The sequence below is a fragment of the Vanellus vanellus genome (assembly GCF_965231255.1).
Source record: "Vanellus vanellus genome assembly, chromosome: Z".
NCBI classification, from domain to species: Eukaryota; Metazoa; Chordata; class Aves; order Charadriiformes; family Charadriidae; genus Vanellus; species Vanellus vanellus.
The window spans coordinates 76,504,118-76,531,021 of record NC_138908.1 but is presented as its reverse complement, the minus strand read 5'-3'; the positions used below and the strand labels follow the sequence as shown (position 1 = coordinate 76,531,021).

The 26,904-nt window shown below is 40.5% G+C and overlaps 1 protein-coding gene across 1 annotated transcript in view; it reads right to left on the bottom strand.

Annotated features, from left to right (window-relative positions):
• GOLPH3 (golgi phosphoprotein 3) overlaps positions 1 to 23,077 on the bottom strand; it is a 33,106-nt gene extending 10,029 nt beyond the window's left edge. Inside the window, exons 1-2 of the mRNA XM_082497607.1 lie at positions 22,844 to 23,077; positions 1,913 to 2,044 (exon numbers count right to left, since the gene is read on the bottom strand). Coding sequence (XP_082353733.1) covers positions 1,913 to 2,044; positions 22,844 to 23,056 — 345 coding nt within the window. The 5' untranslated portion in view covers positions 23,057 to 23,077. The remainder of the gene's footprint in view (positions 1 to 1,912; positions 2,045 to 22,843) is intronic.
• Positions 23,078 to 26,904: the final 3,827 nt, after the last annotated feature.

The following is a 26,904-nucleotide window of genomic DNA, read 5'->3' as shown; positions in this document are numbered from 1 at the left end:
GCAACACAGGCAACAACTTCAGTCACTGAAGCCTAAAGTCCCTTTAGACCATGGCTTGAAGATACAGGGTTTCGACTCACAAATCAAAGCTTTGAGTTTTAAGGAGGTTTTTCTTTCCCACCAAATCTGGAGTATGGACATTGGGTGAGGAGGAAATAAGGGCTAACCTGAGAGGCAGGAGCTAAAGAAAATGGTATTGCCACTGAATCACAAACCTGGATGCAACTAGACAGTTCATTCCACTCACTAAGCACAGTATTTAATTCACAGTGAAAGCTGAGGGCAAGGGGAGCAAAGCCTGCAAAAGGGTGACAAGGAGGACACTTGGTAGAGCTGAGACACTTAAACCTCGCTAACACAGAAACAAAACTGAAATTTGGTGTTACTGCAAAACTTAAAATAAGGTACAAAACAACACAAGTAATTCACGAGAATAATTTCTAAACTGAGAGAGGTGGTGCAGAGGGGGAAGAAACCACATATATATCGGCATAGGGATTTTATTTGCCAGAAATTACTTAATCAGAAACCAATCTTCACTTGAGTTTTAAATTAAACCCCCTGCCTGCAAAAAGAAATTTCTCTTTTGGTCTACAACAGCAGAAACAACAAAACCTTTAACACTGGGTAGCTTTTAGATCTCCTAAAATGGGTTTAGGGGGGCGAAGAGGGGAGAGAAGAAACACACCAACCCACCCACAAAATCACATGAAAATTTTTAACAAAACGAAACAAAAATCCACAAAAGATGACAATAATTTTGTAATACTCTTTACTGAAGATATCAACAAGTTATTTTTCCATTTTCCTATAAAAAAAGGTAATTAAAATTTCAGGTAGATAGACTTGACGAGGTTTGCACAGAATGAAAATAACTGCTAGAGAACATTCCTGAATGCCTAAGGAGCCAAAAGTTTTGGAGAAAAAAAAAAAAACGTGCAAACTAATCAATGCTGAATATGCTTAAATGAAGCTAAAAGAAGTAGCAGCTGTTTGGCTGAACAGAGGTTGAATTCTTCAGAAGAGGAGTAAGCTGGGAGAAGGTCGGGGCATTTGTAAACTTCCCTTTAAAAAGTTTAGCAAAAGATAATATTGACAGGGAAATGTGCCATAAAGGAGAATTTATTTGCGGTGGATAGACAACATTTGACCATGTTTTCAATAAGCTTATTTTACAAGAATCCTCTAATGCTGATGAAGTAAAAATTCTTCAGTGTGACTTTGCACATTTTGTACTAAGGAAAAATCCGGTGGCAAAAGTAATAAATTAAGGCCTCAAATCTTCAGCCTAATGCAATAAAGGACCTTAAAATTTTGCCTCTCTTAAAGACCAGTGAGTACAACAAATTTAACGCACCACTCACCTGCTTAAACTAGTTACAGTTTTGTGTTCTCAGGGGCCCAATGAGCCCGGATCATTTCCTTCCTATGCACTGCAAGCACAAACTGCAACTCTGTGTACACCAAAATTAAAACGGTGGCTTGCAGGATACATCTCGCAAGCAGTCAGTTAGCCATTGCTGTCAGCCCCGGCCCACATCTCATGAACGTTGCAAAAGCCAGTTCCTTCAGCATATTGTAAGTGGTGCTACTGGCTCTCAGGAGCAACCGCTCCTACCGCACCCTGGCCAGAGCCACTGCCAACTGCTTGTGCAAGGTTCCCAACAGCAGCAGGAACATGTCAAGAGAACAAACAGGAGCAGAGAACAAGCACAGAAGATTTTCCAAGGCACCTAAGCTCACTATTTAAACACGTTTAACTCCACGCATCTAACTTAGGTCACTCCTCAAAATCCCTACCCCCATATAAATAAAAAAAAAAATTTTTTTTTCTTGCAGACAGTTGTAATTTATAGCTACTGTATTGTCTGGAGCATGACAAAAGTAAATGTGGCCATTTTCCTCCACTTACCTTTCTTGTTAATAGACTTTTGCGCCTCATTCCACAAGTCTCTAGCTGAAGACGCCCTCGTAATGCCAATTCAATTAACATACAGCCACGCAATCCCGAGGAGATGCAATCATTCCAGAACGATGTGTAACCCTGTGAAGAATGAAAGAGAGTAAAATACCTCCACCTCCACCTGAAAGCAAATAGGAAGAGAGGCTTACTGCATTCCCCAAGCAATTCTCCTGCCTTCATACACTTTCAAAGTAGCATCCCTAGTCAACTACCACTCCTGTACTGAAAACATGAAAGAGAAACAGACTCACTCCCTATTAGTTTTGACACTTAGTCTCTGCTCTTTGAAGAACAGGGAAACCTCAGGAAAGTGATACAAAATGAAACAGCAAGATATGAAGAACTGAGAGATATAAAGTGTAGTTTATATGAAGTCAAAATAAACTTAATATATCTTTAAGACATGAAGCATTTAGCTTTACACATCACACAGGCTTATCTGAGTTTTCTGAGAAACATTAACATGTTTTTACATCCATAAACAATATGGCACTGATGAAAACCACTTGAAAATCAATTAGTAAAATATGGAGTATACTGGAAACACAAATGTGGCAATCAGCACAAACCACAGAACAGATTTTTGAGCTTCAATATAGTTAACCAAAGGATACAATTTTTCAAGTAAATATTTAGAATAGCTACTACTTTGTCATTAAAATCCTTTGAAAACACATATTTTTAAAGCTCGATGTATATTGCTTTTATATGGACTGCAAAACTGCAAACCACATTTACTCTATGAACCACATCACATCTACCATACCTTTTCATCTACATTTCTGCATTGACAGCTGTCTATTTTAATGGCAGAACAGAGTATTTATTTGACCCAATAGATTTACTTGATATCTAGAAATACATATATTGACTTTTATACTTTACTGCTCAACAGTTATGACCAAAAAAATTGTATAGAAAGGATTCTATTTTACCTACAGAGTAGCCAACACAACTCTTGCATATTTTTTTGGCATTTAACTATTTAAGACAAAAAAAATCATTCTGAAAAATGTATCTGTAAGTCATGTGTGGCCTGGGAAACTCCCAGCCAGTTGAAGTGACAGTACACTGGAGGAGGAGTTGTCATTCTGTGCACGCTTACTCCCTGACCATGGCCTGGCCATTGCTCATTACAGGTTATGGAACAAGACTAGGATTTTTTTTTACCTTTTAACACTGTTCTCACTGTTATTCCAAATACTTAACAGTCTCAAAACACTTAGATTGAAGATCAAAGATCACTATTTATAGATGCAATTCATTCCACTATTTAATGCTCTTAAGCAGCACTAGTTTTCCTCACAACTACACCACAAAATACTTCTACTTTATCTGTCATCCTACAAGTCTTTTACAATTTTATAAACATCCTAACTCAAAAAAATACTTATTTCATTAAAGCTGCTAAGCAGCAGAGGAAAGTCTTACAAGTCAGAGAATTATTTTTATCTGACAGCAATCACACTAGAATAGCACTCTAAGCTATGAATAGCTCACAAGACAAAATTTTAAATCTACATTGATTCAAAGATCAAAAGAATGTTCACAACTGTCATGTTTGTTTACACAAACACAGCACAAAAGCATTTTTTGCCAGAGCTGACCTAGAAATTTTCAGGTAAAAACTAGTTTTGCTAGACAAGCATAAAGGGAAACGAGAACAAAGCTCATAACAGAAACTTCTTACCATATTAACTCTGTAAGCTCAGCCCTTCCACTCAGGTATGCCAAAGCATAGACCTAAAACTAAGATCTTCTTTCTGCTTAAAGAATAAGTTATCCAAAAATCCATGTTCATTAGGACATTTCTCTCCCACCACCTCCTGCAGCATTTATTTGTTTTTTCCTCTTCCCATGCCCCTTACCCAATTTTCAGCTCACACAGGTCTTCCTGTTCAGTTAGCCATTAACCCCTTGAAACTCTCACTTATTAAATAGTCCATCTCCTAATGATGGTCCTGTGCCTCGGTGTTACCCAACCTACCTGATCTTCCACTCCCTGCTTTTACTTTTTCTCTTTAGCTGCACTTCCTTGCTATCAAACTGTGACACCCTATCTCCTACAGCAGCCCCCTGTTCCACCTCATCATACTGTGACATGTAATACACTAACTCTTCACTTCCAGGTTTATGAAGATCTGAATTTCTGTGACTCTCGTAGATTATCCATAGATCTGTTCACACAGATGGTGCAGACAAGATAGCAAAATATTACTATACATGGTGAGCAGCCATCTTATTCTTGTCTCTGCTCTAGGAGAGGTACAAAGCCACACGATTTATTAGCAGACGTACAAACAAGTAATCCTTACCGATACACTGGGTCTAGTTTTGCTGAGCAAAGCACAAGCTCTCACAGCTTCTTCCTACTTATTGTAGGAATACCCCAGCTCAGATCTCCATACTAAGCAGTGCAGACATATACTAGGACCCAGTCTCCTAAAGATGCTGGCATGCAGAGTGCAACAGGAAGCAGGGTTTATACGCATACCTTCAGGAAAGGAAGGGACAGGGAAGAGACCCTGAGTGGAAAAGTCCTACCAATTTCCCTTGAAACTTTAACTTACATTACTCCCTAACAACATCCTTTCACAGGTTGCTTCCTGATCCCAGACTCCCAAACTTCACAAAGCTATACTTAAAATGGAATAGGGTCCTAGGACTTGCAAAAAAAAGCATTTACAAGTATTGCTAGAAATTATGAAAAATCCTGCATAGACAAAGAAATAACATCGTTTAGCAGCTCAAACATTATCATCCCAGCTGTGAAAAACCTAACAGGATCATCCACTTATGCAATAATAAAGCCATAACTTATTTATAGCTAGCCATAGGCAAATTCTATATCTAGAGAAAACATGTACACACTAGCTCTGACAACATCACAGGACTCTAAATTTCATGGCTAGTCAAATATTTTGTTGAAGTGTTCAGTACTAAGCATTACAGAGCTGGTACAGAAATATTAAAGTACACTTCTACAGAACACATGAATTTCTGATTTTTCAAGACACTGGGAATTTAAATTTCTGGGTATTTAAAATCCTTAAGTTACCTGAGAGATTTTATAATTCAAAGATTATTCATAAAAATATTTTTTTAAGGAAGACAATAAGACAACACTTTATCCACCTCTGATCAAAAAAGGCACTGCAGTAATGACCACTACAATTTATTAAGTATGTAGAAAAACAGAATGAGAAGATTCTAACATGATCAGACAGCCTCAGTTGGCAAAGATCAGTGCCAAGTATGTTAGCAATTTCTACACAATCAACGCTGCTTTAAGAATTTGCATGAAACTCCAAGAACATTTCACTTAAGCACAAAACATCCAACCTCTGTGGAGCAGTGATTCAGTTACCTCTTACATTGCTCTGTTTAGCCTCCATGCAATTGTCATGCTAGCTCTATTAAAAAAAAAAGCCCCCCAAAAAATCCCACCCGAACAGACCTCAGTATTTTCTGTTTCCCAAGCGCAAATTGAAGCCACGCAGCAGCAGCACAAAAAGTAAAGTTCAATTGCAGATGTCATTTTACATTTATGGCCATTACATCAATATATTGATAGAGAAATTATCTTTAATAGATTACAGAGTGAATTTAAAAAAAAATACTTTCTTCATAAAATTGAGGACAAAAGACTCACATGAGACCAAGTAATTTTTACTTAGGATACTTTCATTTACATGAGTTAACAAGAGTTACTAAAAATCTCTTCCCACTACAGAAATATACATTCTCTTTCCAATTCTTCACCTAACTTGGTGTCCTGGTTTGAGGTAAAATAGAACCAATTTTCTGTTCATTAATTTTACTCTGCAGCTAAGCCTCTTCTACCTAACTGAACTCTCCGAAATTAACTGCATATTGTCCAGACACTGTTCGCTCCCAGAGAGATAAGAGCTGATTGTTTCTAATTTATGCCCAGGCATGGTATGCAGAGAGGCTCTTGCTTATACTTATTGCTGTAACACCCAAGGGCAGCTAACTTTGTTATTTGCCCCGTTGGAGGGTTGGAAGTGGAAAAGCATAGAGGGGTCACACCTGTGGGGAGGAGCGGACAAGACAGGTGACCCAAAACTGACCAACACGGTATTCCATCCCATCTGCATCATGCTCAGTATAAAGCTGAGGGATCAAAGGGTCAGCCCTCTTCCTTCAATGGCTGGCATCCAAGAAGGACTCTGTTCGTCTGCCTTTGATCCTGATCCGTGCATTCCTGAATCCAGGTCTGGAATCCAGTTCCCATTGCTGAGTCCAGTTTGCAACTTTCCCCATGCCTGCCAGTGACATGATCGTCATCTGGGGAGCTTGATACGGTTTCGTATACACCATATATATTTCATTATTTTCTTTTTTATGATTTCAGTAATATTTTCATTAAAGTAGTTTAGTTTCTTTTTTTAAACTCCTAAGTCTCTTTCTCTCTCTTTCCCTCCTCTCCCTGGAGAGAGAGGCGAGGGAGAGCATCTGTTATTTGTTTCAGTGGCCAGTCTGGCCCAAACCACAACACTTACTCTCAAAACACGAGAGCAGCAGTTCCACTATACCTGGCACAGGCCAAAAAAGAACGGGGAAAGTGAAAAATCTGTGATAATCTCTCAGATTCAGAAGAAAGGAAAAGAAGTGCTTGCAGAGTTCCAACCCTGAGGCTTCAAGATATGCACATGTTAATAAAAAAAAAATTATGCATTTAACTTACTTGGTTAAGACCACCTGTTTACAGAACGTTGTACAGCACAACACAGACTGTAGCTGCCAATGCATTCCCTGATCTAATCCAGTGAGTCTCAAGGTTTCTTTGCAGACCACAGAGCCATGGCAAATAGAAAGCCTTTTAAAAAAGCATCATAAAGCCATGTAATAGTCTATGAAGATAATTGAGGGTTAAAACCACCTGCAAACCAAAAAATGAACTATTTCTTTATTTTAGCAACAACAGGACCCACAGGCCCATCCTCAGATCCACACAGATTTAAATTCAGTATTAGAGGTCAGTGTTAGGTCAAAGTTTTGGCCCTGATTCAGACTCCATTTACATTTACGAAGAACCACAACAGCAGAGCTTCCCTGGGATAATGCCTGTAACGCTGCCCAGTCTAAACCTCTATACTGATTCATGGATGGTGGCAAATGCTCTGTGGGGGTGGTTACAGCAGTGGAGGCAGAGCAACTGGCAGCGCAGAGGAAAGCCCATCTGGGCTGCTGAACTGTGGCAAGATATCGCTGCCCGGATTGAGAATCTGGTTGTGAAAGTACGTCATGTAGATGCCCACATCCCAAAGAATCGGGCCACTGAGGAACATCAAAACAACCAGCAGGTAGATCAGGCTGCTAAAATTGAAGTGGCTGAGGTGGATCTGGACTGGCAATGTAAGGGTGAACTATTCATAGCTCGGTGGGCCCACGATGCCTCAGGCCATCAAGGAAGAGATGCGACATATAGATGGGCTCGTGACTGAGGGGTGGACTTGACCATGGACACTGTTGCACAGGTTATCCACGAATGTGAAACGTGTGCTGCCATTAAGCAAGCCAAGCGGTTAAAGCCTCTTTGGTACGGAGGACGATGGCTAAGATATAAATATGGGGAGGCCTGGCAGATTGATTATATCACACTCCCACAAACTCGCCAAGGCAAACGCCACGTGCTCACAATGGTGGAAGCAACCACTGGATGGCTGGAGACATACCCTGTGCCCCATGCCACCGCCCGTAACACTATCCTGGGCCTTGAAAAGCAAATCCTATGGCAACATGGCACCCCAGAAAGAATTGAGTTGGACAACGGGACTCACTTCTGAAACAGCCTTATAGACACCTGGGCCAAAGAGCATGGCATTGAGTGGGTATATCACATTCCTTATCACACTCCAGCCTTGGGTAAGATAGAACGATATAATGGACTGCTAAAGACTACCCTGAGAGCCATGGGGGGTGGGACCTTCAAACATTGGGATACCCATTTAGCAAAAGCCACCTGGTTAGTTAACACTAGGGGATCTGCCAATCGAGCTGGCCCTGCCCAATCAAAACTTCCACGTACAGTAGAAGGGCATAAAGTCCCTGCAGTGCATATGAAGAATATGTTAGGGAAGACAGTCTGGGTTAGCCCTGCCTCAGGCAAAGGCAAACCCATCCGTGGGATTGCTTTTGCACAAGGACCCGGGTGCACTTGGTGGGTGATGCGAGAGGATGGGGAGGTCTGATGTGTACCTCATGGGGATTTGATTTTGGGTGAGAATAGCCAATGAATAATTTTATGATGCTAAATGTTAAATAACCTTGCTGGTGTATGTTATCATTATTATTGCTATCAATGGTATTACAGAAGAATCACCCAAATCAATGACAGATGGACTTTGATGAGACTAAGTAAAGTGCATGATGATGTAATAAGAACTGATCTCAGTATCTGGCACCCAGCAATTTTCCTTGAGATCGACATCTTCAACCTGTGGACCGTGGGCATGGACTGTATTGGATTCCCCAGTCATGAGTTTCAAATACAGCACCCACCAGTTCAGCACTACACATCATCTTATGTGCCCTGAGAGACTGTTCTCACTGACGGAGCCTACCGTCATGGACTATGTGAGCTTAATGGACATTTTTAAGGGATGGCTCATAGACTATGGGAACTGAAAGATCTGGGCATGACATAGATGGTATGGAATAAGGGGTGAATAATGTCCTGGTTCCAGCAAGGATGGGGTTAATTTCCCCAAGGAGCCGGCAGGGGAGGCAAGTATTCCATACCACATGACCCACGCCCCGTTATAAAAGGAGCTAGCCGGGGAGCGGGATTCAGTCGCCACTCAGGGGTGGGCTGCGGCGGTGCGGGTCCGGTCGGTGCGCTTCACTGCGGTACTGTAATCGCGTTCTTATATTCCTTTACCGGTGTTATTGTTTTTCTTTTTTTTTTCTTCCCTTTGTCTGTTCTGTTAAATTATAATATTTCAACCCACGAGTTTTGCCCTTTTCTGCTGATTTTTCCCACGGCTGTGGGAGTCGAGCGAGCGGCTGTGTGGTTCTCTGTTGCTGGCTGAGGCCAAACCACGACAACCTCTCTTACTAAAGCCTTTTCATTTTATATTCAAACTTAATAGTAGTCCTTAAACCCTCACCTGGCACCCTCTACTTAAAAGCAATTGTAACCAAACTGAAATACACCAAGCAATTAAAGAGGAACCTTCTAAAAGAGAAACATCACTGGAGCTACCCAAACCCCTGCATTTCTGTTCTCAGGAAATTCCAAATTCTTCTTTCATAAAAGACACAAACAAAAGACTTCAAAATTTTGTAAAGAATGTGATTTCTGAAACTTCATGTAGAGATAGCAAAAATAAAACGTTTTAACCCTTTCCAGCCATGGTAGCCTCATCTGAAGGGGAGCTGGCCAACTTGGAAAGTAACAGAAAGCCAAGATAAACAACAATTACAGCTCCTGAGGAGTTTGGAAGTCCTAATTCCAAGGCAATACATTGGACAGTCTATCAATGAGACATGAAACCCCTAACTTCAGGATTCAGTAGCTAAGAGGCATAATCTAGGTTAAAGAAAGCTTTCACTTTAGCAAACAGTAAATGCTGAATTTACAGGTAGCCTGGTTTCCATTAGAAGAATATTTCAGAGGAAAAATTTCAACCATCTCTACTTGGATGCTGAAAGACAGGAAAATTAGAGTTCCCAAACTCTGCTGGAGTTTGCTATTGCTTTTGTTACTGCTTCATGCATGACATTCAAATACTGTGTTAGTGGTAGCAATATAAAAAGCTCTGAGACATAAAACTATTGTTTTGTTTATACACAAACAAGCATCTAGCTTTCCCAAACACGGGTTTCTTCCTTGCCATCTATTCTTTCCAATATGTGGCAGCCTAGTCTTATGGTATGTTATCAGAAACCACAGATGATAAACATACTGGAAAACATTCTGTGCTTGCTGGCATCACGGGAGGTTACTGACAGCAATTACATCCAGGTCCAACTAGTCATCTCCACCAACTTTATATGTCAGCATAACAAAAATACAGTTTGGAGACCTGTAAAACATACAGGTTTCGGTTCTAATTTTAAGATGAGAGCAAGAAGAAACAGTTCTCAACAGATGTATAGCCTGAGATAGACTAACTAAAGCAAATGTGGAACTTGGAAAAGAAAACTTTGAAAGTCAGTTTAGGTCATGTGTAGGATTGGACAAAGCAAGTTGAGTAGTTTGCTAGTATAAATTACATGCATGAGGCTGATTTTGCATAGCAGAATTAGCAAAGAGTCTGCTTACTTCTAATATTTACAAAGCATGTGTCATGAAGCGAGAATACCTGCATGCTCACTTTGAGTAATTATCTTGATACTGAGAAAGAGACTCATGTTTTGTATCTACACCAATTCAGGTATCTTTTCTTAGAGGTACTTAAAGCGGCAGTGAGAAACGCCAGAGGAAAAAAGCAGGAAAAGAAACTGAGGACAAAATGACATCCCAGTTTTTAATTACTTTCCCAGCATAAGCATCTTCTCTGAACCACTATTTTCTGCACACCACTTCAGTTATTTTTCCTTGAGAGATTCATGTCAGTTTTACTGACCTTTCAAATCAACGTCACAGCATCTCATTTTAACCTTGCACAAAAACATGTAACTTGAGAAGGTATGTCCTCCCCTCATGTCTTCATTTTTAGCCATTTGAGAGGTAAACCCAAGAATGCAATCCAACAAAGTCTGAACTGCTGCTGAAGACAAAAGTATCTATTTTTCACCCAACTGAAACACATCACTGTCCTCTCTCTTGAGCCCACAGTAGCGTTTTCGTAGTCAGCTAGATGAGAAAGTGGTCTGCCTGAAAGCCAAGGGTCAGTCTCCTCATCTGACTCACCAAGCAAGTGAACAAATTTCAGAGGCAGCACGGGAACGGGAAGGAATGTGGTTGGGACATACGACAAAAGGCAAGAGCATCCCCTTCAGTGACAACCCATACAAACTGCTTTCAAAACCTGAACAATTTTCACAACCTGAAGAGTTACAGCTGGCACCATTCACTTAGTGGTTGGGATAAAGAACTCAAAAAAACCAACCCCTAAAAAAAAACCAACCAACCATACATTACTGGGCTACCTAGACTGAAGCCATTCATGAGCACAATCTGTTCAGAAAATATAAAATGCTTAACACTTAAGATATCACAGACTATATTCATTACTACCTTCCGCTCCCCGTTTTGGACCCTGATCATCATAAATTTGAAGTTATATTATTTAAACCTGACAGGACAGCAATAGCATCCCTTTCAGATTCTCCAAAGCAATAGCAAGTTCTTTCAGAGGTGCCTACTAGCCTATTATTAGTCAGCACAAAGCACAGACAGAACATAATAACCCAAAATTGCCATCTGTCACCCATTTGAAACCTACTACAAAAGACAGGCAGAGACAATTTATCTCAAACTATAAGATGTGGCAAGTTGTATTTCATAACGGACTTGATCACAATTGTGACAGAACTCTCACTTTTTCAGTCAAGGAGCTCCTCTGTGAAGTAGTAATTTGGGGATCTACGGAAAGACAGCTGGAGAGGGCAGAGGGAAATGAAGTAAGAGCATACACTGCCCAGGTGCACTGTAGCAGGTTAAAGTTAACGGGAATTCTGATCTGCCACAGTTTTCATGTCAAGGATCGCTGTTTCCTTCCCCTTGCATCCTATCTCCAATGTAAGAATCTGTTGCAACCAACTTTACAACTTTAATCTGCTTCACAGCTATGACTGTGGAAGACAAACACTGGTTAAGTGTTTTGATTTTAATGAAGAGTACTAGCAGACTGAGAAGCATAGAGCTACCATATTCCCCCAAAAGACGAGACCCATCAGTATACTGTTCCCTTTCCACTGCCTCTCTACAATTACTAATACTACCTTGAATTTTTGACAGCAGTTGGAATCACCTTAAAAACTTCTACAACACATCTCCTTAAAGCTGTTCCCAGATCCAAACAGGTAAAATACTTCATATTTTATATAAGCAGTATGTATAAAGAAATAATGAAAGTACCCGCTTTATTACAAATGTTTTAGCATAGAATTTCAATCCTCTCTGTTGACACAAAAGCTTCATTTTATGAATTCCAAATGCATCTATCATCAGTATTCTACAACAGAAACACTATGTCCTCTTGGATACTCATGTAAAGTCACACAATTAAATGGAGATATCAGGAGACAGCAGTAGAAAATTACAAAGAACAAGTGAATGACAGCTTCTGATACCTTTACATGATTCTGTTGTTCCCGTCCTTTTAGCTGAAAGTAAAATTGCTGATTAGAAAGAAAAATTGCCTGCCATGTTGCAGGTAAGTAAGTATCTTCTTTGTGATAACATAACTGTAAGCAGAAATCTTGAGAAGATCAAAGTAAACAACTGAGACAATAACTGAGTTACTGTTATAAGTTTATGGAAACTCTGGATATGAAAAACACTTAAAAGTTAGCATTTTATTTAGGAAGAACTAATACAATTTCTGAATCTCTTGAAGGGGGTGGAAGTCAGCAAGACGGATCCTATATATGCTGAATTTAATATTGAGTATATTTTATAAAAAAGTATTTTTCCAACATATCTGATACCTGACTTTTTCAGTCAAACCTAAAAACTTCAACCACATCCTTTTTCAGAGCAGGAAATTATTAGAAAATAAGGTATGTTATATACCTTATATATTAGAAATAACATACACTTCAAAAAAAAGTTCAAGTTTTTTCTTCCAGCATACTGTCGCAAGAAGCTTTTCAACATAAAATAAGCAAACAGGTCTTGTAAAAATGAACACAAAATTAAAAAAAAAAACACAGAAGCTTTTCCAAGTTCTCAATAACAAATAGAAGGGCTGGTCAATACTAGAACAACTAACTGTATATTTATTCTGATAATTTGAAGCCCTTAGATCCTCTTGGGCAGCCAACCAGCATTTGTTCCTCAACTAGGTCCTTATATACATTTCCATAAAGCTCTGATTCAGCTATACAAGTAAGCTTAGACAGACTGTAAACACAAAGCACCCTAAACTCCACTGAGAACCAATCAAAAGTATTTTACCAGCATAAATAAACATACTTATAAGAATCTGGGGGAAAACACAAACAATAGAAAACAATGATGGAAGATGAGAAAAAGGAAAAGCTTCATTGCAACATTCAAAGACAGGTTGAAATGTCAAAAATTATTTGAACCCTCAAGGTAAAATTAGGCTGCTCTTACCACAGGTATCTTACTATATGAATTGATCTATTTTCACCTTCAGTGGATCAAAAAGATCTCTTCTTATGGAGGTTATTGTAATTTAATCTACCTGAAGATGAGTGTAACCACAGCAAAGAAGATGCAGCTGACAGTGAGTAAGTCTCAAGCAAGAAAAACTGACATGGTCAAATTATGTATGTGCTTTAATGACCTATGTTATGTTCTAATATATATTGAATAAACTACATTAATTTATTAAGTCTAATAACTATCAATTTATTACCTCTAAGAAAATCTTATACTCTGTGACACCACAGTACTGCACAACACCAGACAGACTAAAACGCAAAACCAAATTCAGCTTCTGTGGCAGTATTCACTCGCAAATCCCAAAACAATTTCCTTTGGCAAGGAACTGTGTGTGGTTTCATCCCAGCCTACTGATACTCAGCTGAAAATGTAATGTTCAGGGTTAAGCTCTTGCTTAAATAACTCTTCAATAATAGAGTCAATCTCTTCCCTCCTCTGTGGACTTATAAGACAAGAGAGAAGAAAAGCCTCCATAATTCTGGAATGCAAGAACTACAGTAAGCTGAGAACATGTTCAAATTTTTTTTATCATGTTCAAGTTCTAAAACAAGCAACCCTGAAATGCAAAACTGATTTTTGGTTTTGACAGCAACAAGATTCAATAAAATTTCTGATTATCTAGAAAATTATAAAAAGACAAACCCTCCATTTTTCTTATAGAATTGGTTTCACATCTACAGTCTGCCAGATTTTGATTTTCACTGCTTCTCTAGATCAATCTGTTCTAAAACGTGTGGTTAAAGACATGACCCAGCTTCACCTGACAGGAATGCATCCAGAGAAGGCTACTTTGTATATATTATATAGACATATAATATATGTAATAACCAAAACTGAGAGATTCCTTTTTCAGGTAGCTCTTAAAGGGGTACAAAGGAATTTCAGTTCCAGTAAAAGAAATACTGTTCTATCTATCTACATAATTAGAAAAAAAAACAAAACAAAACAAAAATGCATTTCTGAAGACAAACTAATTTTAAGAGACATCCATCCCTTTTAACCAGTCATCCCTCAAAAACAATAATAAAAAGATAAACACAAAATATTCAAGTAAGACACCTGCTAGAGGAATACTCCAGATATTCTCATGTGTCAAAGGGAAAACATCCAAACTTCAAGTCATTTGCAATTAAAATGAACTGGATTCCTCTTCACACTAGATTAAGGGTGTATGCCAACCTATACCTAGCAAGTTCTTTGCTGTAAATCTTGCCTTTCAAGTAAGCCATCGCCTTAGAAGGTTGCAGGAACATCACGTAATACATCCTGACCTACAGAACTCTGAAAATTAGTATCTGTTTAAGAAAGAAAAGCAAGCCAGAGTGCAAAAGTGTTTATTACGGGAATACTACAATGTGGGGACTTTGATGTCTGACTGCAGTCCCTCTTGATTTCCTCTTCTGATGCAAATGAAATCATTAGCCATTTTACTGGAACATAAATTGTAGTCTAGTTATAAACAGAAGACAAGTTAGGAAAATATCTGAAGTGTTCTGACAGCCAACACTAGAAATATTTCAGGAAAGCAGGAATACATATTCTACAAAACACAGTATCATTGACAAATATACTTGTCAGGTATTTGATTAACCTGCCACTGCATTTAGGAATAAATAACGAACAGCAACTGCTGTCTATGCCTGAATGCACTAAAGACAAATGCTACTGCCCAGCTTTTCTAGCACTTACACGTGCATATGTTACATAGACACATCTCTTCACTAAAATGAAGATGATAAAAAACATTAACTTTGCTGAAGAGGAGACAACTAACACACACACTGCTGAACCCTTAAGAGATCCCTGAACAAATCAACACTTAAGACTCTGACTGTTCATTTAGGAATGAAAAGACAAATTTAGAAGCCTTAACTTTCAGCATGATTAAGTGTATACACATGCAGATAAAGACTTCAAATATTTGCATGGCTCTCACAAAGCCACCTTCCATCAGGGCCCAATCTCTGTTATCCATACTTTGTGCAAAATAAAGATGTAATTAATTTATTCCATAACATGCAAATTGATTTCTACACTACCAGCTATTGTCACTGAGCATAAAATCTGACATTTATTTGAAAGAAATGTTTAACTAGAACTGGTGCTTAAATCCACCACATCACATATTTCACTCAAAAAAACAAGTCTTCCCACAAGTAAGCAAATACAGCAGGATCAGAAAAACAGCTCACAATCCTGCCTAGATGTAACAACTGGAAGCTTACAACACAAACCTTGCACACATTTAGTGTCTCCTAGTGTTGGGTTGATGCTGGCTGGCAGTTAAGTCCCACATAACTGCTCCCCCAATCCTACCAGCAGAATGGAGGGAAAGAACAGGAAGGGCAAAAAAATGAAAAAAAAAAAAAACCAAACACCAATACTAAGTGACGAAAAACACTCACTCACCACCTCCCACAAGCAGAATGATGCCCAGGCAGTCTCCAAGCAATGACCACATACCTACATTCCTCCCCTCCCTTTTTATTGCTGACCATGTATATTTATTGCTGACCAAATATCTGAACCCAAATAAATAATTTTTTTTTTTAAAAGTACATTTTTCAGACTAGTCATTTGGTGTTACATCTGTTAAACTCTTGTGCAGTGACACTTACAGCACGACACTAAGACATGCTTGTTGGATTTCTCCCGGTCACACTCGCTCTAACTACTGATGCAAGCATTCGGCACGCACAGGCACACACACGGAACTCAACATGCAGTAATAGGATACAGTGCTTTAAAATAAGATAAGAATTCATCACAGCCTGTACAGCACAGGATAACCCTCTGGGCAGTGGGTCAGCTGTCCTGGCTGTACCCCAACCCCAACCTGCTCGATAGGGGGTGGGCAGAGTGAGAAATGGAGGCGGCCTTGATGCTGTGCAAACACTGTTCAGCAGCAGATAAACCATGGGTGTGTTATCAACACTGTTTTGGTCAAAAATCCAAAACATAGCACCATACCAGCTGCTATGAAGAAAATTAACTCTATCCCAGCCAGGTCCAGTGCACTTCTCAAAAACAGTAAGAAAAAACTAAACCTTTTAATACAGACAAAGCACCTCTAATATTGGCTGACTAAATAATAGGTGGAAGTTCCACTAACTTTGACTAACTAGGCTACATTAAAACTACAAGTCTCTTCTCCAAGCTTATAAATATACTGTATCTGCCCCCAAATATAACAGCTGTCCCTCTCTTCTACAGTAGTCACAATTTAAAATACCATGTAAAGCACTGTGTTTTTTCAAACTGGGGAGCTGTATACTGTTTCATTTTGAGGGATTTGCATCAGGTCATTAATGTGGATGGATTTCCAGAGTCATGTTTTGGGTGTTTAACAAAAAAAAAAAAAAAAAAAAAGCATAAGGGATAGGGATTCCTCTCTTCTTTGTCTAAACTTCCCCTAGTTTCCCTTCAGTTTGTTCTTTTCAGAACAAGTCTTTCACTTGTTTCACTTAGGCTATTTTTCGAAAATCGTTTGCATCTCTATCTCATAATAATGCCACGTCAACATTTTCATTATGAGATAAAAAAATTCCACTCATTGCAATGTTCTCACATTAAAAGGTATAAGTTCTTCCATTTAGTACTTAACATGCACTAACATGTAAACTGAAAGTCTCAGTGACACACTGCAGATGCTGCTAAAACAGAAGTCACATTTAAATATCCAGCACAGGCAAAGCAGTTTAATTAGCACTTCCTAAGTGATTAGTACAGATCAAATATCCATCTGGCATTTACCTCAACCTAGCCAATAAATGTTGTACCTGTCTTCTCCACCATGCAACGCAGAAGACATACTGAAACGGCAACATAAAAAGTATAAATGCTTCTCTCGTGGTAGATACTGTCGAATGTGGAGGTGTCAAAGTAAAATCAAATGTATACTGAAGTCAAAAATGGAAGTACAATGCGCTGTGCTGTACAAGCACAACTGGCTAAACAGAAACCTCATGGTACAGCCCACATACAAGACACTTAGTCTGGCAGTTACAGACTCTGGAAATAATACAACCATGATGCTATCTAGTAAGACCATAAAGGCAGATGACTAGAAAGTGTATAGCAATAAGCAGCTTACAAGCGCTTAAAAGAGTATCAACAGCAGAAAGATATGCAAAAAGCCCAACAGACTAATTTCCTGGTGTGATGAATAAATCCTGTAACATCCACAAACAATAAGAGAGCTATGAGTGCAACACTTCTCCAATTAAAAAGATCTACCTTACAAGGCATATGATTTTCTTATCTTAATAGTCCATCACAAACAGGGAAATGAAAAAAAAAAAAAGGTTGAAATGCAGTAGTTTAATATAAAATACACTGGGGGAGGTGGGAGAGACTTGACATGCATAATACTGGTTTGCACTCAGATTAACAGCTTAGTTGTAGTACCACACACCTTTGTGCTCCCACTCATCCAGGTTTACATGCAGTGCACTTAGAGGAACAGAACAGTCATGCACTATTTTATGCATAACCTTGTAACTTTTAAGTCTAAAAAGTGTATGTGAAATCATTTTGCAATAACATTTTATGAATATTTCTGAAAGTAAATAAATTACTGGGAAAAAAAAAACAGTTTGAAGTAGCACATGATGAATTGACTATTATTTTTTTCCTTCTTTACTAGAACTTATGAGAAAACAGATTGAGAATGTCACCTATGCAGAGGAAACTAAGCCACGTATTTATTCCAGACTAGCTTCCTGTTCCCCCAGTAAGGCAACACAGAAGTGAATATGTGCTGTAGCAATTACCTGCTCTGTGAATAAGAAAGTATTTCTTGAATATACCATCTGCAACACTTAGCCTGGTCAATTTAGCCTTGCAAAGAAGGCCTGTTACATGTAGCTTAACCAATTGAGGCAAATGCTGCAGTACTTGAACTACTTCACAATCAAAGAACACCTGAAATAGTACTACTTTTTCTTTATTATAAAACGTTAGTTTTCAGTTCCATGATTACTTCCCTTCTAGCAATTATCAGCAATACTTTCTTATACATACTTCATGCAATTTTTTTTAATAAAAACAGCTTGCTACAGGGAGAGGAAGAAGAGTTACAGATTTGTTTTTTAAGAGGACTTCAAAAAAATGAGAAACATCGCTAGAAAGGCTTTGACAATTTTTTTTGTCTTTGTTCTACACTAGATAGCTTGACATGAAAGAAGGGACTACACTACACCCGAAGCTGTCCATGAATAAATAATATAGATTACAGATTAGCCATGCTATAAGAGCAGGGATAACGACACTAGCTGCACGCAGAATCATGAAATATAAACACCACTGCCACACAAAGTCAACTTGTATCCAAAATGCTGCTTCCAAACGAGCACGTCCTCCAAAGACCCCAAAAGGAGGATTTACTCAGCAGCACAGTGAAGAGGCACTTTACTGCATCTTCTAGCATACAGAGTTTGGGTACACCTGCCTTCTGCTAGCCTGTAATTTATGTATGGACATGAAATTAAAAAAAGTACCAAAGGTAGGCAACTATGAAGGGAAAGAATTTTTCATCACAGACATTACACACTTTGTTATTAGGCCTTGAACATTTCAGAAAAAGCATGTCTTTGTCAAGGTTTCAACACATTCATACATCATTATTCAACTGAAATGTGAATTCCCAGTAGATGCCTCTTCATATTTCACTCATTTGTCTCAGAAATTTTCCAGCAAAACTTGGGCACTTTTGACTTGACATAAAGGCTACCGCTGAAACTTATTTACATGAGATTTCTTTCAGCAAATAAGGAATTAGTTACAGATCAAATACAAATTTTATCTTAGTAGGTGCCATGTCTCTATAGCTGTTTCGATTTGTTTTTCAGTTGTGGCACATTGTATAGAGGATAGAAGCAGCTGTGTGCGTTGCTGTATTTTAATAGATTCCCAACATGTACTGAGAGAGAACTCCAAGAAAAAAAGACCAAAAAAAGAAAACCTTACATGTACAAAATACTTAAATCAACTTAAAAGGAGCAACAATTATAGAGCACAACCACCTAGCAACCTCTCAGTTTTCTATGGGACTGAGTTACGAGATGTCTGGAAGAGCTGTAATAAACAAGCTGGCCTGAACTCATCTCTTAGCTGTTGTTTTTAAATAAGCTAACTTTTAATATTTATCACTCCCTTCTTTTGGGAGTGATGACCTCAGATGCTTCAGTAGTCCTACAGAATAACATCCTTTTCGCTGTGGCTTTGACCTATCCTACTGCAATACTATTTTTAACCTAATACAGTAAAGTATTTTATTTCAGTGAGTACTTTTTACTCCTATAGCAACAGGCTAGTGCTCTACGCCAAATGGATGAACACAACTCCTTTTCCCAGACATGTTTCTGAAGAGTTTCCAAATAAGCGTAGGTGTTCTTGTGATGCTCCCTGAAGAATTCTAGTAATGTATTTTGTTCCACTATGTTACCTGCTCCTTCAAGGACACTGCACCTGCCATGTTATGCAAGCATGCACGTATTTCAGCACATATCCCTTACAACCTATCTTGACCTTGGAATACAGAAATAGTTATATATACACAGAAGATACAAAGTTAAGAAGAACCACTGGTGGGAAAGAGTGGTGGCAACCAGTACACATACAGGAAGTACAACCTAATTAAACCAAACAGGACAAAAAAAAAAAAAAAAAGCCATGTCCAGGAAGCATGTGCAAATGCAGTTAATCGTGTTCAAGCATTAAGAATGGGATTGAGGCTTGCTGTGTTTGTTTTAGGGCAGCCAGACATTCCCATCACTGAACCCACACTGCAGCGAAAACCAGGCAACAACTTAAAAGTTTTCCTGTGGTTGTTACAACCACTGCACTATCCTGAAAGCAGGATTCACCTGAATACCTAACAATCTCCTAGAAACATTCAACTCATCAATCCATCACTGCCTGGATCTTCCTGAAAAACTCTCTCCCGAGAGTAAAGACTCTGCGACCTACACTCACAAATTATAAACGGTAGCTCCGTACACGTGAGGTACTTTGTACACAATTTACATGGTGTTAAGCCATATTCAGCAGTGTTTAACTACAGAAAACACATTAACCAAGACCTGAAAGCTAAGTTATCAATGCATATATCGGTGACTTTTTTGAGTGAGAAGCTATTTTCAGGGAAACATGTTCTTTGACCAATTCAGACTCCTTTTTAAAATATTCTTCATTTACTTTAAACTCAACATTACATTGTTTTATCCTGTAGGAACAAACAGGAAGGATGTTATCTGCTTTAAATTTACTGGCTTTCAATTGAGCTTATAGCTCACACACCTGCCTTTGCCTTTCCCTTAGACTTCGTGTAGTTTCACAATTATACTTTACAGATTTTATATAGCTTTTCTCTGCTTGCTGTCATAAGAAAGTATCGCACAAATGCCATGGGAAATCTATTCTATCGGAAGTAAAAACTTTGTAAAAAGCATTTCCAGATGCGTAAAGTAAGTTTTGCCTAGTTATCATTAGAACAATAGAGAACAACAAAAAAAAAAACCCTCATCTTCGAAGTGCGTGCATAGTTTTATTTCCAGCTTTAAAAGGAAAAAAAGTGAAAGCAAAGCAGTTTACACAGTGTAAGAGGGGTACAAGCAGACTCAAAACCAAAATACAGACCTTAGCGACTCATGTCTAAGAAAGCTCAGAAACAGTGATATGCTATAGTTTTTGCACATAAGCCCCCCACCCTAGAGATGACATTAGCATTCTTGTTGTCTGACAACTCAACTGCAAAATCTCAAGGGAGTTATGAATATTTGTGCCAATGTAATCACTCAGTTCCTTTTTCCATACAAAGAAATATTAGATTATCTGCAGTGTGTGTCACTGCTGCACTTAGCAAACTTAAATGATTTATAATTTTAATGCACACCAGTGTAAAGCTGGATTTTTAGGCCCAACGTTAACTATTAACTTTTGATATACTAGGAAGACTTGGACCATATATTCTTTCTAGGCAGACAGAATGCTCCCTACTTTGAAATCTTTACAACCCAAGGCCCACAAATTCAGAAGATTTAGTGCACAATCCTGGAAAAAAAAGAGCTGAAAGATCACCCAGTTTATCCCACCTTCCTCAAAGCAAGACCTCCTAGGCAATCCTGCCAGATATCTGTCTTGTCGCACCTAACTTACTTTCTTGAAACTATTCGGGTGTGTAGAAAGAGAAATGTGGATATGTACAAGTCTTCAATTCAACAGGTGGAAGCACACATCACTGAATATCTACTGAGTTTGTCAGGATGCCGTGGCAAGGTCCACCTGAAAAAATGGGATTACAAGAATATGGCCTAAAATACACAACCTGAGAGAGAAATAAAATAAGTTAGTTATTGTAGAAGGTGCATAGGTATATAGATATACCCACATGCATTAAAAAATTAATGTTCACCAGGGAAACTACTCTTTAACCTATTCATTACCAACCAGCAAATTTATTTTAGATGCAATGCACTGTTAAAGACCATTCCTCCCCCATTATTCTGTGCTCATGAACATGCTCGGTTTTATGAGACTTCCACACGAATCAATGACCCAGCTTCATTAATTCACTTGCCACTAAAAAAGAAAAAAAAAAAATCTAAAAGGAGGTTGCCTAATTCACTTCATATTGTAACTCATATCTAAAATAAAGGCATATTATGCTTCATCATACACCACACCAAACTAAATTATGTCCATAATAGGACTGACTTTCTGCACTGCACACGCTTTTTATATTCATTACCTCTTTCAAATGAAACAAAAATCCAACACACTGGTAAAAGTACACCTTCCTCTATGCCTGTTATTCACAGGATCATGACAAATAATTTAGTTATAAATGCAGTAAATACACGGAATTATACAATAATGCAATTTCCTCATTTTAACATGCTTCTCATTGCCCAAGGCCCATTTTTGTCATATGTATCTCTCTCAATTTTCAGACCTTTTTCACGTGCATTAGTCTGGAAAGCCTTAGTAGAAAGGGCCACTAATCATCCAAAAGCACCCAGGAACCCCATAAGTACCATAGAGTTGTGTCTGATAAAATACATAGGAGTAGAGAAGTCTTCCACATTAGAGCCACGGGTAAGTTGTAGGAGAAAGAGCGTAAATATCACAGGTCTACCCAGGCCTCCAAGTCAACCACCAATGCTGACTAGAGGCCCTGGCCCTCATCTCCAGGTCCTTGTCTTGCCCCAGCCCCTACACCGCCTTCCTTGAGACGCTACAAACATGAGAACCCCTCTGTGAACCCCACGTCCAAAGGGCGATCCAAACTCTCTGCCAGTCTCCCCCTCCCCAAAATCCAAGCACCCTCCCTACCTCCTCCAAAGAACCGAGCCTGTTCCAGCATGCATCCCTAACCCCCAGCAACGCCTCTACCCCAAACCCACTCACCCAGCAGCGCCCTTGCCCCCATCCCACCCGCACCCTAGCGCCATTTAAAGCTCCCTTTTCTATAAGCCCCCGAATAACCGCTGTCCCCTCAGGCACCCCCAGCACCACCCCAGCCACCCCGTGCCCAGCCACGGCCCCGGCCGCACCTCACGGTCCTTGAGGCCCAGGAGCAGCACCTCCTCCATGAGGGTGAGCCGCGTTTCCTTGGAGTCGCCCTTCTCGTCGTCGCCGGACTCGTCCCGGCGGCTTTCATCTTCCGGGCCGCCCCCCGCTCCCCGCTCCTTGTCGGCGGCGGCGCTGCGGGAGGCCTCGGTCCGGCGCTGCACCAGGCCGGAGCTGCGCTGGGTCAGGGAAGTCATGGCTGGCGGCGGCGAGAGGGCAGAGGCCCGCCGCGGGGAGAGGGACTCGGCGACACCTGGGGAGGGGGCGAGGAGAAGGGGCTGGAGCCGCTCCCGCCTCCGCCCTATCCGCACCGGGGCAGCGGCCGGCCGGAGGCGGTCATGGGGAGCGGGGCTCGGCCGCGGCGGGGGAGGCGGAGGCAGCGGGGGCCGGCGTCCCCCCCTGCGGCGGCCGAGCTGGCGGAGGCGGCTTCTCCTCCAATATGGCGGCGCGGGCTGATGTCAGCGGAGGATGTGGCAGCGCCGGGCGGAGAGGGGGGGCACCGGAAAAGGCCGCGGGCGGGAGGGGCGGGGACAGCGCGAGCGCGAGCCGAGGCGGCAGTTGGTGACCGTTATGAGCCGTTACCCGGGGCTGTGGAGAACGGTTAATCCAAGGCTCCGGGAGAGGGGCCGGCCGGCTCCCGCCGTGCCATAACCCAGCGGCGGAGTACTGCACTCTATTAAATCAATGTTGGGTTTTTTTTTTTGTTTGTTTGTTTGTTTTTTTCTTTAAACAGTGCCTTATTTCCAACCTGCTTGATTTCATATTTAGTTGCCACACCGTGTCCGATTGCTAGTGCAGCCCCCCAGAAATCCCTCTCTATATATGTATATATATACTCGTCAGCTAAGCTCAGGTGGGCTCTCAACAGTCTTGACTTCAAACAGAGGAGATGGAGCCCCTCGATGAGCGGCTTTGCAAACCTTTAGGCCTTTTGAACACCTTCACCTTTTGAATGAGTCTTAGGCACACCAAAGGCTCAAAAAACTACTTACAAGGCTAAATCCCATGTATGTTTTCAGGTAGTGTATTGTATTGCAGAGTAAAGGTGCTTACGATGCAGGGATGGCCTATATTTTTTAGTCCACAATTAGGATGTTGTATTTGGCCATATTGAAATATATAGATATAAACACATACAATATATATATATCAGATATAAATAAAATATGTGTGTAAGCATAGAAAGATTTTTTAGGATTTTTTTAGGTGCACCCTGTTTACCAAGAGCTCCAAGTCGCTTTGTAAGTGACTTTAGCCTCCATTATTTCCCACAGCCCCAGTCCAGGATGGGTACCTGTTGGAGCGAGTCCAGAGGAGGGCCACGAGGATGATCTGAGGGCTGGAGCACCTCTGCTATGAGGACAGGCTGAAAGAGCTGGGGTTGTTCTGCCTGGAGAAGAGAAGGCTCCAGAGAGACCTTATAGCATCCTTCATCCTTATAGCATCCTTATAGCATCCTTATAGCATTCTTATAGTATCCAGATCCTTATAGCATCCAGTACCTAAAGGGGGCCTACAGGAAAGACGGAGAGGGACTCTTTATCAGGTTGTAGTGATAGGATGAGGGGTAATGATGTTAAACTGGAAGAGGTTAGATTTAGATTAGATATTAGGAAGAAATTTTTCACTCAGGGTGGTGAGGCACTGGCCCAGGTTGCCCAGAGAAGCTGTGGAGGCCCCATCCCTGGAGGTGTTCAAGGCCAGGCTGGATGGGGCTTTGAGCAACCTGGTCTAGTGGGAGGTGTCCCTGCCCATGGCAGGGGGGCTGGAGCTGGATGATCTTCAAGGTCCCTTCCAACCTAAACCATTCTATGATTCTGTGAATTCTTGCATCATCTGCTCTTGTGACTTGGTGATAATTCTGTATAGTTTCTTCAGATCACTGCTAAGAAAGAACAGACAGACAAAACTGGTCCCCAGAGGGCTGAATCGCTCATGCAAGTGTTTGCTGGTCATTCCTCTTCTGTGTTTTGAGCCCGCTAATTCACAGTCCACCTACTGTGTGACATTCTGATTTTTTTACCTTTCTGCTTTTTTTCACTAAAATGTTTTGCTGTACCAGGTCAAATGCATAAAGAAGAGATACCACAATAGGATTACAAGTTCTGTTTTCTAGAAATGTCTTTTCTGAGTAGTAACTATACTCAAATATTCATTGTTTTATTCCTATAAGAGCCACCTGGATAATTTGCTGAGGATTACAATCAAGATGACAGGCATGTAATGAACCTTTTACCTTCTTTTAATATAGTGACTATATTAGCTTTCTTTCTGTTCTTTGGAAATCCCAAGATTTATTGAGGATCATTCTCTGTATGTCAGAGAATGCTATGAGAGCTCAGAAATTAAGTATAGTGATAGCAGGGTCGAGAGTGTTTGGATTAGCATAAGGGTAAATAAAGGTGACATCCCTGTGGGAGTCTGCTATAGACCTCCCAACCAAAGCAGTGAGGTGGATGAAGCCTTCTATAAGCAACTGGGAGAAATATCACAGTCGTTTGCCATTGTACTTGTGGGGGACTTTAACCTTCCCGATATCTGCTGGGAATACAACACGACAGACAGGGAACGATCCAGGAGGTTCCTGGAATGTGTGGAGGATAACTTCCTCATGCAGCTGATAAGTGAGCCGACCAGGGAAAGTGCCCTCCTAGACCTGCTCCTTTTGAACAGGGAAGAACTTGTGGGGGAAGTAAAGGTTGGAGGCCATCTAGGGCACAGTGATCATGAGATGATTGAGTTCTCGATCCTTGGAGAAACAAGGAGAAGATTACCAAAACTGCCACCTTAGACTTCCGGAGGGCAAATTTTAATCTGTTCAGAAGACTGCTAGACAGAATCCCTTGGGAGGATGCCCTGATGGATACAGGAGTCCAGGAAGGATGGACATACTTCAAGAAAGAAGTCTTAAAGGCACAGGAGCAGGCTGTTCCCATGTGCTGAAAAACAAGTAGGCGGGGAAGGAGGCCAGCCTGGCTAAATAGGGATCTCTTGCTGGATCTCAAAAAAAAGAAGAGAGTCTACGACCTTTGGAAGAGGGGGCAAGTCTCTCATGAAGACTATAAAGATGTAGCGAAGCTATGCAGGGAGAAAATAAGGAGAGCCAAAGCGCAGCTAGAGCTCAACCTGGCTACAGCTGTTAAGGATAATAAAAAATGTTTCTATAAATTCATTAATAACAAAAAGAGGATTGGGGAAAATCTCCCTCCTTTATTGGATGCAGAGGAAACATAGTTACAAAGGATGAGGAAAAGGTTGAGGTGATAAATGCCTACTTTGTGTCAGTCTTTAGCAGTGGAACTAGCTGTTTCCTGGACACCCAGCCTCAAGAGCTAGGAGACAGGGAGGGGAAGCAGAATGAGAGCATCATGATTAAAGAGGAAGAGATCAGTGACCTGCTATGCCGTTTGGATGCACACAAGTCTATGGGACCGGATGGGCTACACCCAAGAGTGCTGAAAGAGTTGGCAGATGTGCTCGCCAAACCGCTTTCCATCATTTACAGGAAATCATGGCTAACTGGGGAGGTCCCAATGGACTGGAGGGTGGCAAATGTACCACCCATCTACAAGAAAGGCAAAAAGGAGGATCCAGGTAACTATAGACCTGTCAGTCTAACCTCAAGGGACTGTCAGTCTAACCTGTCAATCTAACCCTTGAGGGAAGGTCATGGAGCAGGTCATCTTGAGTGCCATCAAAACCCACATAATGGGCAACCAGGGAATCAGGACTAGTCAGCATGGGTTTATGGAAGGCAGGTCCTGCCAGACAAACCTGATCTCCTTCTATGACAAGATTACCAGAATATTGGACGAGGGAAAGGCTGTTGATATTGTATACCTGGACTTTCAAAAAGCATTCGATACTGTCCCTCATACAATTCTCGTGGAAAAACTGGCTTCGCACGGCTTGGATGAGCATATGATCCGCTGAATCAACCACTGGCTGACTGGAAGGTCCCAAAGAGTGGTGCTCAATGGATTTAAATCCAGCTGGCGGCTGGTCACAAGTGGTGTGCCTCAGGGCTCAGTGTTGGGACCATTTC